Source organism: Lytechinus variegatus, chromosome 6 (assembly GCF_018143015.1).
Source record: "Lytechinus variegatus isolate NC3 chromosome 6, Lvar_3.0, whole genome shotgun sequence".
NCBI lineage: Eukaryota > Metazoa > Echinodermata > Echinoidea > Temnopleuroida > Toxopneustidae > Lytechinus > Lytechinus variegatus.
The window spans coordinates 11,274,897-11,291,964 of NC_054745.1; the positions used below are offsets into that span (position 1 = coordinate 11,274,897).

The window sequence follows — 17,068 nt, forward strand, 5'->3', positions numbered from 1 at the left end:
AAACTGCCTCTTTTTTTCACATATATCAGTAGAGCATATATTCTTTTTATAGGAGGGCATGTAATTCAGATTTTTAAAGAATACATCATGGATAAAAAGTTTGTATCACCATAAGAAAAAGCAAAAAGAGACATTTTGGGGGTATTTTATAGTCCATCAAAGGGAAAGTTTTTCACATGTGACATCACACATCCTTGTCGCATTGCCAATGGGAGGATCTCCATAGCATCGTGATTGCAATATTCAAATCCTCACAACTTTCTCATTATTTGTCCGATTTTTCTCAAACTTTCTTTGTTCTTATTCTTTGATTTTTCTATCTCAACTCAAGCCTACTTGTTCCAAAGGTTTCAACCTCAACTATAGTATATATGGGAATCCATTAATGTCATAACTTTTCGTTCCGATGATGATGGGTAATACTATATACGTACATAGATGTACATCGTGCATTGGCTGAATATTGCTCTAATTTGATAACGGAATTCATTTAGGTATCAGTTTTCAGACTATGGAAGGGGGCATGGGAAGTGTACACTGATATTGATCCCCCCCCCATCCCTCTGCGCCTTGGAATAGTTTACAAGATAGATGGCGCATACTGTAGATGCTGTGTTTCTTATTATTATAATTAATTGGAACTGTGATAATAGGATATTGTCATAGTTGTTTTGTCTAATAACCTTTTCTATTCCCGGCATTCCAAGGGTAAATATGCATTATTTCATCAGGGGGTTTATACTGCAAGCAGAGGGAGAGAACCGAAAAGAAAGCAAACAACGTCAAGGACTTCAGTCAGTCAGCCTTGATAGATTGAAGAGTCGGCTAGTGGAACAGGATTGTCAGCACTGTACATACATGTAGCTTCACACTACTGCCTTCATAGGGCTGATTTCCGAAATCAGCGGAGGGAGAGAACCAAAAAGAAAGCAAACAACGTCAAGCACTTTAATCAGTCAGCCTTGATAGATTGAAGAGTTACCTAGTAGAACAGGATGGTCAGCACTGCACATAGCTTTATAGGAGAAAACTGTACTCAGCAGCAGGGGGTTTATACTGCAAGTACAGGATCCAGCGTTTCCCAAGTTGTGTGAAAAGCGTTCATGGAGAGCAAAGTGAGGATCAAACGTCTGTAGCCCTTGATCAATTAGATGGTTGCCTGTAGCTATAGGAATGCAAGGATCAGTGTGAAATGCGCATGAGAAGAACAGGAACTCCGCCAAACTGTTACTGTTCCTGAAGTTGCTTGAAAAATCCTTCATTGATGACCTTAAAGGAGAATGAAATCTTTGGAAGGAGATATTTTGTGTGAAAACAGAAAAATCTAAGGAACAGATCAACATAATTTTGAGAAAAATCAGACAAATAATGAGAAGTTATGAGCATTTTAATATTGCGGTCACTAATGTCATTGAGATTATCAAATTGGCAATGCGACAAAGATGTGTGAACAACTCTCCCCATTACGTATATTTCACTTAAACTGCCTCTTTTTTTCACATATATCAGTAGAGCATATGTTCTTTTTATAGGAGGGCATGTAATTCAGATCTTTAAAGAATACATCATGGATAAAAAGTTTGTATCACCATAAGAAAAAGCAAAAACAGACATTTTGGGGGTATTTTATAGTCCATCAAAGGGAAAGTTTTTCACATGTGACATCACACATCCTTGTCGCATTGCCAATGGGAGGATCTCCATAGCATCGTGATTGCAATATTCAAATCCTCACAACTTTCTCATTATTTGTCAGATTTTTCTCAAACTTTCTTTGTTCTTATTCTTTGATTTTTCTATCTCAACTCAAGCCTACTTGTTCCAAAGGTTTCAACCTCAACTATAGTATATATGGGAATCCATTAATGTCATAACTTTTCGTTCCGATGATGATGGGTAATACTATATACGTACATAGATGTACATCGTGCATTGGCTGAATATTGCTCTAATTTGATAACGGAATGCAGACTGACCTCTAATTTATTTAGATATCAGTTTTCAGAATATGGAAGGGGGCTGATGTTGATTCCCCTCCCCCCCCCCGCCCGCCATCCCTCTGCGACTTGGAATAGTTTACAAGATAGATGGCGCATACAGTGGATGCTGTGTTTATTATTATAATTAATTGGAACTGTGATAATAGGACATTGTCATACAGTAGTTGTTTTGTTAGCCTTTTCTATTCCCGGCATTCCAAGGGTGAATACAGTATGCATTATTTCATCTTTCGTTTGTATAATATTTTAAATGTACTTTGCCGAATTTAATGATGGTAATACTTGGTAATATTGCCATAATATCACAGTATCTTAGGCATATTTAGAATTGAGCAGGGTTATATCAGAATGCATCTTCTTGCCTTGCATTTGAAGTAAATGTATGTTGTAGAATTTGAACTTAGTTCAAATTCCGTACATGTACATTTTGCATGAAACATATAGTGAAATTTTAAGTACATGTACATGTACATATGTGGTGTACATTGGTTAAAAATTATGTTGTACATGTACGTCATTGAAACAAATTTTTCCATAAACAATATATGTACATGTATGTGTGTTTATTTCATGTTATAGAATTATATAATTCAGTTGTTGTTCCAATTCACTTAAAGTATATACACTGTACATGTAGTTTTCAGATATGTTAGCCACTATAGATCTGAAAATAACAAATGTGCTCATTAGAGAATTTTACAGTTCAATCGTCTCTATTTTAAATCTTATCCCAGGAATGGCTTTATGTTAGTTATTATTTCAGTATTATTACTGAACATGTATTATATTTTAGTTTCTTTTTGTGCAATATACTTTTGTAGTTTTACTTTAATAAGATATGACCAAAATCAATCCAAATAGTGAATAAGCATGAGTGCGATGGTATAAGATTTCGCATGAGGTGAAAGAAAGATGCTCTATAAAATTACATGTAAATGAGGCTATGTTGCACAAAAAAGAATAATTGCTGTTTGTGCTGTAAAATGCCTCAGAAGTTAATAGCGAAATTAGGATAAAAAATTCTTCCCTATCAGATGTAAATCCATAATTATTGAAAGCAGTAAGTTCTCTGATATTCAAGGGCGCATCATATCTGTAGAGGCAGCACACAGTAGGCCCTAGACATATTACACAGTCTACAATGAGCACAATGAATTAAATCGTATTATCTGTGCAATGGTTCATCTTGGATGGTATGTGTGCGAAGGTCTCACATTCATCTTCTGCATGTATTATTTGCTTGCGTACAAAAAGCTAAGCAGGTGTCGTAAGTTGTTACAATTATGCTTGTTATATTGGATTCTAATGCATTCATTTAAGCTGTATGTTGCCTTTCCACATCTGGTGTTTAACTCTTAACATGCCACGCACACTACTAACCAAATGCCACAATGCTAATCCGATGCTAATCCCCTGTGCCAGCCACAAAACCCCCCTGTGCCACATTAATTTTGGGATCGCGAGTCGTATTCACTCCTTTCAATAGTCATGATAACAATTAATTGTAACTCTCTAACGATTAGTTTATCCACAAAATATTGTGTAGTAAAGTTGTAGGAAATTTCATACCCCTTATAATGGTGTCCTCATTATATGGATTGGTTATTATCTTTACCGCTAAAATATGAGTTGTATCAAGTAGTTCCATTTTGTGGAGTGTTTTGTATGGATCAAAAAACCTAGGTCTCTTCCTCTCAGAGGCGGAGCCATATCTTGTAAAAAATATAGAAATACTCGGAAAAGTCGAATGTAAACCTCGTAAGTTGATCTGTCAGAAAGCAGAGTTCGCACTGCACACAATAGTGCTAATTACGGCGTGCATGCGATGCGCAATACAATGCAAAACGGCGTAACAATGATTGTAATTCCGAATGTGCGCAGTCATGCACGAAGCAGGCGAGGGTAGGAAACAATGCAAGCACAAAGCAATCAATAGTAGGCGTGCGAGCACGAGTGTGGCATGTTATAGTAGGATACGTAGCGTGCACGAAGCACTCAATGAGTTAATAAATTATACCCCAAATCTTTATTTTTTTGTATGATGCACTGGAAATGAGTAGGGTTTTTCAAGATGTCATGGTTGTGTTGGAGACCACATGCTATAGTGTTTTTCGGTACCCAGTGTATGGTTACCACTATTGCGATTTAACTTCAGTGGCTCAGATAGATTGCAAACTATTAATATTCAATGAGCCACTTGTGTTGATTGTGTAATTTATGGCCTGTACCTTTAGACCCTTGTCAAAATTTCAGAAACCACCACCTCACCCCTAAAAATACAAATGAATGGTATGTACTCCTTCCATCATTAAATTCTGAATTTAATCTACTTTTATGAATTGTCATCCAAGTAATAAAGAATATAAAATATTTATTTTTGTACATATATACACTACTCTTATAATAAATGTGTGTAAATGTACAACTTGTATCTTTATTTATGTTGACAATTGTTCCAAAAGAGCAGGGTGCTACATACATTGTAACTTTTTAAAGCACTTGCCCAGTCGGGCAAGTAATTTTTTAAATAGTTGGAATATACTTGCCCCCAAAAAAATCATTGAAATTTTTTTTTACCTTTTTTCTCTTATGACATGAACTGATCTTTGAATAATGCATTTCTTTTTCCTAAGTGATTTTATCTTGCCTGCCATGACCATAATTTGGGTCAATATATCATATCGACCCTAATTTTGGTCATTCTACTGTGAGAATTTGTTTGCCCATTCGGGCATGTAGTTTTGGTCTTTACTTCAAAACATCTGCCCGACTAACTTTTACATGCCCCGGGCAATCGGGCAAGTGCTTATGTAGTACCCTATCCTGCAAAAGAGGCTCAAATTTTTCACATTAATGGCACAGGTGTCTAAAGCCACATTCATATATGATGCAATGAAACACAGCAAATTTGTGGAGTATACATAAGTAGATATCTTATGCTGATAAACACTCAATCAAAATCAAGGTTTCCATGGTAGTTACATTAATGGCAGATTTGCCCTGATTGTAAATCTTTATGAAAGAACCCCTATCCCCCCCAAAAAACAAAGTTGCCCACAACCTTGCCTCCTATTAAAATAGCCATGAGGGTTTGTAACCAGGCAATAAAAATAGTCATTTTGGCACCTCATACTCTTTCCGTTGACTTACACTTAATAATGCTGAGCTTTGTCCCATAACTGTGTCTACCCATCTTTTCAAACCTTGATATCACATGTTTATAGAAGCACGAGATAGGAATATATGTCGTGTCGTAATTTGAACTGGTACGTGTCAATTATTTACTTCATCTCTCAATTCAGATTAAGTTCTGACACAAATAATCCTGTCATGCAAAATATACCCCCCCCCCAAAAAAAAAAAAAAATTCATCATGCATTAATTACATTTTAGACATGACATAATTACTTACAAAATCATTTTATCATGTCTAAATTAATTACCGGTATTCAAATTAAGGCATGATGACAAATAATTATGACAATGTACCAAATTTTGAATTATGACATGTTGTAAGCACACAACACATGTAGATACTTGTTTTTGACATTCTTGTGCTTCCATACATGTATTGTTTGCAAGGGTTTGTGCAGACAAATCAACACTGATTTAAAGACAGAGTATGTTTTTTAATTGACCACAGTCTATGGATTATGAATATTGTGATTTGTCCTGTGTAGTCATCAATTAATAAAGTAAGCATATAAGATGGGAATATTGTGAGAATATCACAAGAGGAATAAATGCAACATTGGCAAGTTAATAGACATATAATTTGCATTTTATGTTTATTTAATTTAGGTAGCAGTGATAGAAATATATAATATATGGTACATATTTTTATATTTAATCAAAATTAATTATATACAAGTCATTAAAGATTAGATTAGGATGGGGAGGGAAGGACAAAGAAAAAAAAAGGAAATAGTTTTGAAAAATATAAAATTTAAGAAATCAAAGAGTGGTGAAGTGAGAGAGAGGGGGAGAAAGATAGAGACCTGTCAAGGTATTAAAGAAAAGTTGATAGTAAGGGAGAAACAGGATCAGATAGACAATGAGAGAGAGGGGGGGGGGCAGAAATAGATAGAAACATGGAGAAACAGAGTAAGGTTAAGAGTTTCATATTACAATGATACTCATTTGTCAACAATTCAATTTGAAAAAAATATTCAACAGACAATATCCCCAATTGCTTTGTGAGCCCCATATTAAAAGGTCCTCAAAACTGATAGTTTGGTTCAGGATATTTATCATTTGCAAATTGTGATTCAAAAGGGGGCATACTATAACCCCGGTGCCCTCTGAAAAAATTGCTTTGATTTTAGCATTTATCTACCCTGTTCAAACAAATTATTTTATTTTGCAAACCCTGGTAAATAGAAGTTTAAAGATGTTTAAAAAAATAAAAATAACTTATACCTACGGATTTCCTGAGATGTAAAAATAAAAATCATAAACTTGGGTTACTTCAAAAGCACATTCAATGAACAATTATTGCAATGTTAATTCAAACTTTACTTATGTGTTAATCATCTCTTACAAAAGGATTTTAAAAGGCTTGAAGTAAAAGTTTGGGTTGAACAGTAAACTGAAAGGCAAGCTGGCCTTATAGACCAACATCATTTCAACCATTTTCAATTCTTTTCCCCAACCATTCGATTGTAAAAAAAAAGAATATGTATTGTATGTAAACAATTTTATGTTGCATTCAGATATGATTTGAAGATCCAATAATTATTACTAAGCCTGATATATTAAGGGGGATGGGTTCAAATAACCCCATTCACTCTTTTCAATACTCAATCCTTGGTTATCAAATTTCCCAATTTTTTTTTTTACTATAAATGAAAAATTATAAGGGGCAGTCCCCCACCCCAACTGCTTGCCTTGGTGCCATCCCTGAACTTAATCATTTAATAATTTTCCCCTAAATCTTATATTACTGTTCAACATATGCATGTATATATTGGTGTAGATAAACTTGTGGGGGTGATGATGGCGGAAGGCCACAGCCATTTTCACCCCCAACCTCATTAAATATCTTTTCTCCTTTTTTAAAAGATTTGTTGTATCACATTTCTCAGCATAATATTTATATAATATTGACTAGCCTTGAGGGGAACATCAAATATATTGCCAGCAAATGAATCATATTGGCCCGAGTCTTTAGACGAGGGCAATATGGGTCTTTTAAGGGCAATATATTTGATGTTCCCTGAAAGAAGAGCCAGTCAATATTTTTATTATCATCCAAATCAGATATCTAGAGCAAAAATCATGATAATGGGGATATTTCTTTTAAAAATAGAGTTCTATTGTGTCATGTTAATATCGGTTTAGGCTCTGCACTTAACCATTATGACGTACTTGCAAGCGCTCGGATTCAGCGTTGTCTTTATTATGACGTATATTGTTGGTGGGCGGATCCTTATGAAGCGTATCTCTTTATACGCATCCACAAATGCCCGGATGTGAGACCAGGGAAAATACAAAGGTATATTTTGCTTCGTCTCTGCATGCAAAGTAAATACGCGCATTGAGAACGAGGAAAATACAAACAATATACCTACCCTTCCCGATATTCAGAAAATGTAGGGCAATACGGTTTTGTAAATGACCAGCTCAGATGTCTGATACGGGTGATAATACAATATATATCTCTGATTATCTGACCGATTTCAATTTCCACATGCCAAATTCATATAGAATACATCAGGGCACCGTATTACAAAGAGTTGCGATTGATCCAATCAATCGTAACTTTATCAAAATCCATCAGCATCATAATTTTACCTACAGGAAATTTGCACAATGTCCTTTGTAAACACAGAGAAGCGCAGTGAGTTTTCAAGAAAACAATGAATGCATGAATATACACCATAATCAGAAAATATTTTGAACAAACATGCATAATAGATGTTGACGTTGCTGACCGTCCATAGTTTTGATTGATTGGATCAATCGCAACTTTGTAAGATGGGTTAACCTTTGGCTCCCTCACTTCAATGGATTACGATTTTTTTTTTTAAAGTGAGTTGTAATCCAAATCAGGCTCCCTCAAAATATTAATCTCTATATGCTTCATTGATCTCTCTTACATGTACATTATTTTCAGAATACATGTGAGAAAGAAGGTCTGTATTTGCTAATATCAAAACAGACCTGTGACACAAAGCCTAGCAATGTTCACACGACTAATTATTACCATTGATTGCAATGACCACAATGGCCCGAATTCACAAAGGTGGTTTTGAAAACCCACGGTTGAGTCAATGGTTTATGCAGATTTCCTGTATAAATTACGCTTATTTTACCGCGTATATTAAAAAAATGTCAAATGCTGATGCGCGCTTTGGCCGGAGTGCGCCAAATTGACGCCTGTTGCCGTGGTTATCCACGCTATTTTATTCATGAGTCTACTGTTTTGAATAATGAGTCCACTCTCTTCAAACAGTGGACTCATGAATAAAATAGCGTATCTAACCATGGTAACAGGCGACATCTTGGCGCATCAGCGTTGGACATTTTTTTTACTACGCGGTAAATTAAGCGTAATTTATACAGGAAATCTACATAAACCATAGACTCAACCGTGGGTTTTCAAAAGCACCTTTGTGAATTCGGGCCAATGGGTTTATTACCAATTTATTACCAAGATTTGTGAAACCGGGCCCCATCTTATCATATCTGTCCAGGTTTATTTCTCCACAGGAAGTCAGATATACTGTGCCAAACATTGGAATCATGATAGAGATACGTCATGGAGTTCTGAAGCGATTGCTGCAGTACGGGCTGGTGGGTTTCAAACTGCCACATGACGATCGCCCACACGATGGCAGCAAAGATGGGGAAGACGTCAAATTTTGGGTCCGGGATTAAGCCCTTGTCGCGAGCCATCCGGGCAGCCCCGAATAAGATCCGGGATAGAAGATACATGTTTATCTGGACAGAAAGGAAATTAAAATCATCAATAACCCATGGAAGGTAGAAACCGACAGGTGGAGTGTGTTCCCAATAATAATAATAATAATCACCATAATACATAGGATTCATATAGTGTCTTTTCCATTTTAATTGAATGCTCAAGGCGCTTAGCAAACAGCAAAAACAAAAATTAAAAGATTAAGTACAAGAAAAGGCACATTACAATAGAGGAAAAATTTCTGTCTTCAAACCTAGTACCTGCTAGTGAACAAATGCGATTTCAGGCTACCCTTAAAGAATGTTGCAGTTAAAGTTCTACAGCTCCTGTGGTAGTGAATTAGCAAAGGCTTGATTGCCATAGAATTTTTTGGATACTGAAATATGTTAAAGACTTTGGCAAATATGGGTCAAAGAAATTTATTAACAGGACAATTTTCCCAACCATTATTCTGTCTCCCTGAGGTGAGATGCCCATTTGTTTTGTCTGTGGATAGCACAAAAAATTTTCATGAGAAATCTGCTCATCACTTTCTAATTTTGTGTCGAGGTAATCCCTTTCAAAAAATGCAAACAACGTAATTAGGTCTCCCAAACTGCAGACTGTCCCTTGAGAATGTGTAAAAAACAAAGGGAGAGAGAGAAGAGAGGGGGAGACAGGCAAAAATGGAGTTTGGCAGACAGAGGAAGATAGTGAGACTGAGAATTAAAGGCCCAAATTCACAACGCTGGTTTTGAAAACCCACGGTTGAGTCCATGGTTTATGCAGATTTCCTGTATAAATTACGCTTAATTTAGCGCGTATCTGGCGCATGTATAAAAAATGTCTAATTCCGATGCGTGCTTTTGTCACATTGCACCAATTGACGCCTGTTACCATGGTAAGATACGCGATTTTATTCATGAGTCCACTGTTTGAAGAGTGGACTCATGAATAAAAACCACCTTTGTGAATTCGGGCCAAAGAGACTGTTGAACAGATAGTTCATGAGTCAGAGAGGGAGAGATAGATTACAGCCACAGGATGTAGCCTGAAAGATAAAGAAAAAGGGAATAAAGGAGACAGTAAAATAGGAATTAACTTGAACAAAGCTTCACCTGGCTATTAACTTTGTTATTCTCTCCAAAAATGATATAACCTCCTATGAAGCCCGCTAGTAGAGAGTGCGCCCCCTGTTGTTTGCCTTCTATTCTTCTCATGATGACGAGCATTGTTTTATAGAGGAAGACAAACGATGCAAGATTCTTGGAATGGGTGTAGGTTGCTTTGAGAATGACTCGTACCTTGTCACGTAAACTGGGAATAGAATGGTTCTGATTAATTAGACAAAGATGAAATCAATAATGATGATGCTGCTGCTTATGATTATTGTGATGATGATGATATGTTGGTGGTGGTGATAGTGATTTTTGTGATGTTGAAGATAAGGATGAGGAGGAGGATAATGATGTCATCATTATGGTGACAATGATGATGATGTGTCAATGATAATGAGTGTGTGTGTGTCTTTGAGTTTTGTCAGACGTGTATCAATCAATAATAATGACGATGGTGGTGTTGATGATAATAACGATAATTAATGATGGTGATGAAAACATAATGAATGACATTTTACTAATGTGTAAAACATTAGACTGCACATCTAATATTAGGCTGCAAAGGCATGACCTATATTGTAATTGATAATCACAACAAGTGAAATGCCTCTGGCTGTCTCACCTGCATCACGCGGTTCAATATAGCAGCAGTGCTGACTTTGAATACTACTCTAACTCGCACAAGATGTTCAGTGATACATGGTTACTCTTATGTCCACTTTTTATGAACTAGACCAATAAACTTACAGAGATATGATGGTTATTCAACAAAAACCCAACATGGCCAAAGTTCATTGACCTTACATGACCTTTGACCTTGATCATGTGACCTGAAACTCAAACAGGATTTTCAGTGATACTTGATTACTCTTATGTACAAGTTTCATGAATCAGATCCATAAACTTTCAAAGTTATGATGGTAATTCAACAGATACACCCAATTCGGCCAAAGTTCATTGACCTTGGTCATGTGACCTGAAACGCGCACAGGATGTTCAGTGATACTTGATTACTCTAATGTCCAAGTTTAATGAACTAGACCAATAAACTTTCAAAGTTATGATGGTAATTCAACAGATACCCCCGATTCGGCCAAAGTTCATTGACCCTAAATGACCTTTGACCTTAATCATGAGACCTGAAACTTGCACAAAATTTTCAGTGATGCATGATTACTATTATGTCCAAGTTTCATGAATCAGATCCATAAACTTTCAAAGTTATGATGGGAATTCAACAGATATCCCCAATTCGGCCAAAGTTCATTGACCCTAAATGACCTTTGACCTTGGTCATGTGACATGAAACTCTAATAGGATGTTCAGTAATACTTGATTAACCTTATGGCCAAGTTTTATTAACTAGGTCCATATACTTTCTAAGTTATGATGTCATTTCAAAAACTTAACCTCAGGTTAAGATTTGATGTTGACGCCGCCGCCGCCGCCGTCGGAAAAGCGGCGCCTATAGTCTCACTTTGCTTCGCAGGTGAGACAAAAACTGATACATTTTATAAATAATGAATGACCAAGGCAAAAGAGAATTTTGAAGAAACAAGGGGGGATGAGCTTCCTAAAATATGTTTTCTTTACTCTCAATCTTTACCTTCCAGATCCAAATAAAAATGTCATCACCAGTGCATGAGGGGCACGAATCTTCACACCATATCTGCAAAATAAAATATTTAGACTAATTAATTTTAATCGATTCAATTTCAAAAGTCAAAAACTTAGTACCGATCATAAATTTTTTTTAAATGGTCTTACAAAAAAAAGAATTGCCAGGACAAGTCGTTTCATTCACTAGATCATGTAGATCATGTAGATGTAAGGTGATCAGAGTTTATACTTTTGAGCACTAGGCCTACAAAATATAGGTTATACTTTATATCAAAGTCTCCAAAGACCGAGAATCTGACATTAACATGGTTTAATTTAAAGACTACTTTGGAGGACTGTTGTGAATTGCAGAGGAAGCATCAATTTTTTTTCAATTATTGTTTATCCAATAATTGTTCTCAAATTTCAAAAGTCTCCAACATTTTTCAAATTTGTTCAAGGATGTCTTCACTTTGGTTGCTTTTGGTCTTGTCTGATCAATGCATATATAGGTGCAGGCTAATTAATTCAACAGATATTTGTTGTCCTTTTACCCTGGGAAAGATATTATTTTTTTCCAAATTCATCTTTTCGTTTTGGTTGATCTCCGAAAAACTGCAAATAGTGCAAAGCCTTAGGGAAACTTCCCTGAAATGGCTGGCAGCATAAAGCATACATGAATCTGGGTATGTGGGACCACATTCAGTAACTCTTTCAAATAGATGCAGGCTTTGGTAGTGTAAATATTAAAATATGAATACCTGAATTCAATTCATATTAAAAAGGGATAATAATGGTTTCTATTACTCACACTGCACCATTTCTAAGGCCTTTGAGAATGGATAACACATCGTGGTAACGCCCTGAAGCCAACACTTCATTTACCATGGAGGCTGCCATCTTGGAATATAGTTTTAAAGTACAGACGTTCTTATCATTATTCTTTTCAATTATACCATTTTATTCCTTTAAAAAGTATTTTTTTACAATATTACATTAATTCTATTAAAACAAAATGCATCTTAAATTATTTGATTTTCGTTGTATCAATAAAATACATTACTTGAACAATAATATTGGATAAGAGACTGTAGAGAGTCTAGGTCTCATCAGTCGACTAAGCTATCGCTAAGGCGCAGCTCAGGTGCGCGTATGCATGCAGCTATTGCCTTGGTACGGTGCACATGCATGCAGTGGCAGTGGCAGTAAACGCTGTCGTATATTAGGCACTTCCATTCTAGAGATATAATTTAGGGCCTACCAATCGTTCAACTTCAAGTCAATAGTCAGATCCAGAATTCTGGAATGGATTGATCATTGATTGCATCGGATTACTTAGTAAGCAGTAAGCTCTTCTGTCATGTCTGTTCAAGTTCTTGTCATGCTTGTGATGCTGCTGGGACTGTGAGAGTGAGAGCATGGAGAGTATTCATTCTAGATAACTTTAAATCACTTTTTTGAAATTTTGAATTAGCTCTAGCTAATTAAGAAGAATAAGACGTTAGCTTAGTTTTGATTTGAGCGGTGAGTGTGACTTTTTCGCGGGGCAGGCATGGCAGGGGGGTGGGGAGGACTCCAGAGTCCGGGGAAGACTTCTTTTGCGACAGCCACAAAAAACTACCAACGCTACCGTAGGCCGTACTCGGTCCTAACCAAAATATGGGTGGTTGTCGCTGTCGCAAAATGAACTCTTCCAAAGTCTTCTCCTGTTATATGTGTCATGCATGGGTTGTCTCATGCATGATGCCCTCATGTTATGGTGATGATGGTCATGATGGTCGATGATGATGATGATGATTGATGATGGTGATGATGATGGTCATGATGATGATGATGGTCATGATGATGGTGATGGTCATGATGATGATGATGGTGGTGTTGATGATGATGATGGTAATGATGATGATGGTGGTGGTGGTGATGATGATAGTGCTACTGTTGATTATTTTAGTAATGACTGATGGTGGTATGAGGAGGATGATATGCCTTGATGATGATGATGATGAAGATTATCTTATGAAAACAAAAATTGTTGATACAGACCATGACTCTGCCTATGCCTAATTTCTAGGGACAACAGAAGTCAGGGATTAGTTTGACTTCAAGTTCAAATTATGAAATTTCACTTGGATGATGTAAATAAGACATGATGTTTTGATTGTCTATTTCTAATCTTTATAAAGTTTCAAGTAAGGCAACAATGACTTTGATATGGAAGCTTGGCTTTTTCTCAGAGTATACTGTAACAACGTCAAAGAAGTGACTGCTTGTAAATGTAACACTAATTTACTTCCCTTTTTTGTAGGTATCAATGTGAAAGACGAGCATGTAGGTTGAATCCTCCCTGACTCCCCCCTTGACGATCACTAGCGACTAGCCAGAGATTCTGACTTAAAATGAGTCCACCTCAGAAGGAGAAGAAGTCTTCTTCTCTGCCGTGCGAGGTATTCTTTGCCTGTACACGCTGCGGCTCTCGCTCAAGAACAGTGCCTCAGCTTCTTACCCACTACAAAACGGTGCATAAGGAAGAGATTGCAAATGGAACGATCTCAAACAAGGATCCCGCACCTGACGGAAAGCAGGAAGAGACAATTCCTGCAGAGGGACACAAATCTCAGAGCCAGACCAAAGATATTGCCAAAGACAAGAAGGGTGGCTCTTCCAAGAAAGGGTCCAAGGAGAAAAAAGATGATGAATCGGACGTCGTTTACGTTGAAGGGAGTAAAAAACCTGCGAAGCCGTCTTGTCCGGTCATCACTCATCCGGAGAAGGACTGTGTTATAACAAGGAAACGGAACGTTCCGCTGGGTATGTTGGAGGGGAAGAAGAACTCCCTGATGGTGATCTTCCAGCATTCGGATCAGAACAAGCCCCTTCCTGAAGGATCATCATTCAAACTGCGTAACACAGGAGGCGAACAGACGTACCTGGTGGTCGCCAACGTCGATGTGGATATTATTGAACAGGGAAAACCAGCACAGGGTAAACGAGCGCGGGGGAGACCAGCTAAGAAAGCAAAGACTGGCAAGTGAAAAATACCAGCTGGGCAAAGCTGGGATTTAACAGACATACTGGGGTTTTTTTGTGTCAATGAGGATATTAGTATTGAAAGCTAAGAAAGTAAAGACTGGCAAGTGAAGAATAACCAAATACAAGGTGTGCATTGCTGGAGTTGAACAGACACTGGGGCTCGATATTAGCAGTGACCTGGTGGCCCGGGGCAACCAAAAATGAGAGTCGGGCCACCAATATTCTGTAAAAGCCAACACCTGGTGACCCGATTGGGCTACCAAAGTTTTGCTAAATTGTAATGTTTTTTATTGTTTTAGGGCCAATAAATTTGCTTTGCGAGCCTCCAAAAATATGAAATTGATTATTTTGGCGGACTGATGATCACTGATCGGGCAACCATGAAAAAAAAAGTTAGTGTGGATCCTTGCAGACACACATAGTTATTATCAATGTTGATATTATTGCACAGGAGAATCTTGCTCAGAAAGTAAAGACGGGCAAATGAAAACACCCCTGCTCAATCAGCGCAACACTTGGGTTGAACCAGGCACGGATCTGGGGGGGGGGGATCACAGGGGGCATGTGCCCCCCCCCCTTTTGAGAAGAAAAATCAAAATTTGTAATATAAAAATGCCATTGAAACCGAGGTGTGCCCCCTCTTTTTGAAATTGAAGACTTTCAAATTTTTTCGAGTACAAAATATCCTTAATTTGTGGTTGAAAACCTTTTTTTTTTTGGGGGGGGAGGCTTTTCAAAATTTTCCTCCGAAAACTTTGCCCCCCCCCCCTTTGAAAATCTTGGATCCGCCCCTGGGTTGAACAGAGACGCATACTTGTTGCCAATGTTGATACGTTAATGATATCGTTGAACAAGAGAAGCCTGCTTTATAGAAAATAGAGACAGGCAAATAACGCTAAAGCACTTCTACCCTGGGGTTGTAGAGAGATGCATGGTTGTTGATGATGTCATTAAACAGGGGAAAGCATCAAAGAGAGTAAACACAGAAGTGAAAATGACATTGAAGTGGAGGTTAGATGTGAAAGTAATTTAGCATCAAACTGATACATCAAGAGCTGGTTTTATACTGGAGTAGTGTTTTAGCATTTCAGACCACTTCATTCCCACTTCTCCTATCATTGAACAAGCAACAGTATCCTATTCATTGAAATCTTTGTTTTTTTATTTCAAAGGCAATTATGACATAAATGTACAGGTATGCTTTTTGTTTTGTTCCTACAGCTCGAGGTTCTCTTCTTTGAATTTAGGACAAAGTGACTTTTTTCTTTTTTCACAATTGAATTATCACGATCTGTATGATGAGACCAAAAAGTTCATTCACTGCATCATTGGTTGATCTGCTGAACTATGCTGGCTGTCAGTGTCAGAAATTTAAACTCCCAGAAGAGACGGGTTGTTCCTAAGTATGTACTCTGTATGATATTACTTCATAAACCTCACAAAAGACAACAATTCTAGGTTCTTTGAATTAGACCCTCAGTAATTTTTAGTCTGTTTGCTTTCTTTCTCCAATAGCATCAAACCCCATACACCTATTTCATTTTCATAATTTGCTATGTTCATGGATCAGAATGCAGAAGGAAAAATTCCTTACATGTCTCTGAGCATTAATATTGAAAAATATTTAGTATTTTAACTAAAATGTACATGTAGCCTGATAATTGAAATATGAAATGTGTTTTCCAATATATTGTGAATAAATACTTTACTTCATGTTTTATTGCATAATAAGCTGTCTCTGTGGTGTATTTAATTCTCGCTTAGGCTAAATTAGGGGTACTCCAGTCTGAAATTAATATGAGTAGAACAGAAAGAGTAAAATCAGACAAACAAAACACTGAAAATTTCATCGAAATCGGACAAGGAATAACAAAGTTATGACATCTGAAACTATTGCATTACTTTGGTGACGCAGTCCTATACATTTCTTTAAGAATATGTAATAAGCAAGCTGATCTGCATCCCATTTCATAAAGACTTGTAATAACAAATGCACAATTCTAGAACAAATGTGCTATCAACCAACTAGATTGAAGGATTTCAATAGCTTTTAACTGTTATATATTTGCTATTACAATAAGTTTTATGAAACGAAGCCCTGTTGTCATATTCCTGCTTATTCTTTTGTTTTCTATGATAGGAAATTATATTACTATTTTGTCCAAGAATTACAAAAAATGATTGACAACTGATTTAATGCATTAGATATTCATTTCTGCAAGTTATTTTGTTACGAGGGAGACATATACCGGTGTATGAAAAGATCAAATAATTATATCATGAAGAGGAAAGTGGGGGCATGACATCATAATCCCACCAAATGAATATTCATGACAGCGTGCGTAGAACTGTTTTCACAAAATATTGATTAAGCTCAAGAACTTTGGTCTTTGTTTTCGGATTTTCATGAAAATTTTTAG

General features: G+C 36.7%; 2 protein-coding genes across 2 annotated transcripts; one reads left to right on the plus strand and one right to left on the minus strand.

The window, feature by feature from the left end:
* Nucleotides 1–8,424: 8,424 nt before the first annotated feature.
* On the minus strand, nucleotides 8,425–12,532 carry LOC121416508 (peroxisomal membrane protein 4-like). The gene is made up of 4 exons (XM_041609999.1): nucleotides 12,430–12,532; nucleotides 11,626–11,688; nucleotides 10,020–10,218; nucleotides 8,425–8,942 (listed from the first exon to the last, which is right to left on the minus strand). The coding sequence occupies exons 1-4, from the start codon at nucleotides 12,516–12,518 to the stop codon at nucleotides 8,682–8,684; spliced, it is 612 nt and encodes a 203-aa protein (XP_041465933.1). The 5' UTR covers nucleotides 12,519–12,532; the 3' UTR covers nucleotides 8,425–8,681.
* Nucleotides 12,533–12,814: 282 nt separating this feature from the next.
* Nucleotides 12,815–16,364, plus strand: LOC121416991. Its single transcript, XM_041610530.1, has 2 exons — nucleotides 12,815–12,956; nucleotides 13,924–16,364. Exon 2 carries the CDS (start codon nucleotides 14,015–14,017, stop codon nucleotides 14,648–14,650), a length of 636 nt encoding a protein of 211 aa, XP_041466464.1. The 5' UTR covers nucleotides 12,815–12,956; nucleotides 13,924–14,014; the 3' UTR covers nucleotides 14,651–16,364.
* The last annotated feature ends 704 nt before the right edge of the window (nucleotides 16,365–17,068 follow it).

Bases quoted from the DNA above. Each gene is read 5' to 3' on its own strand.
- LOC121416508 (XM_041609999.1), bottom strand. From the start codon at position 12,518: ATGGCAGCCTCCATGGTAAATGAAGTGTTGGCTTCAGGGCGTTACCAC. The intron at 11,689-12,429 runs GTGAGTAATAGA...TTTATTTTGCAG, and splicing joins GGCCTTAGAAATGGTGCAGT to ATATGGTGTGAAGATTCGTG. The intron at 10,219-11,625 runs GTAAAGATTGAG...TTCTATTCCCAG, and splicing joins TTTTTATTTGGATCTGGAAG to TTTACGTGACAAGGTACGAG.
- LOC121416991 (XM_041610530.1), top strand. From the start codon at position 14,015: ATGAGTCCACCTCAGAAGGAGAAGAAGTCTTCTTCTCTGCCGTGCGAG.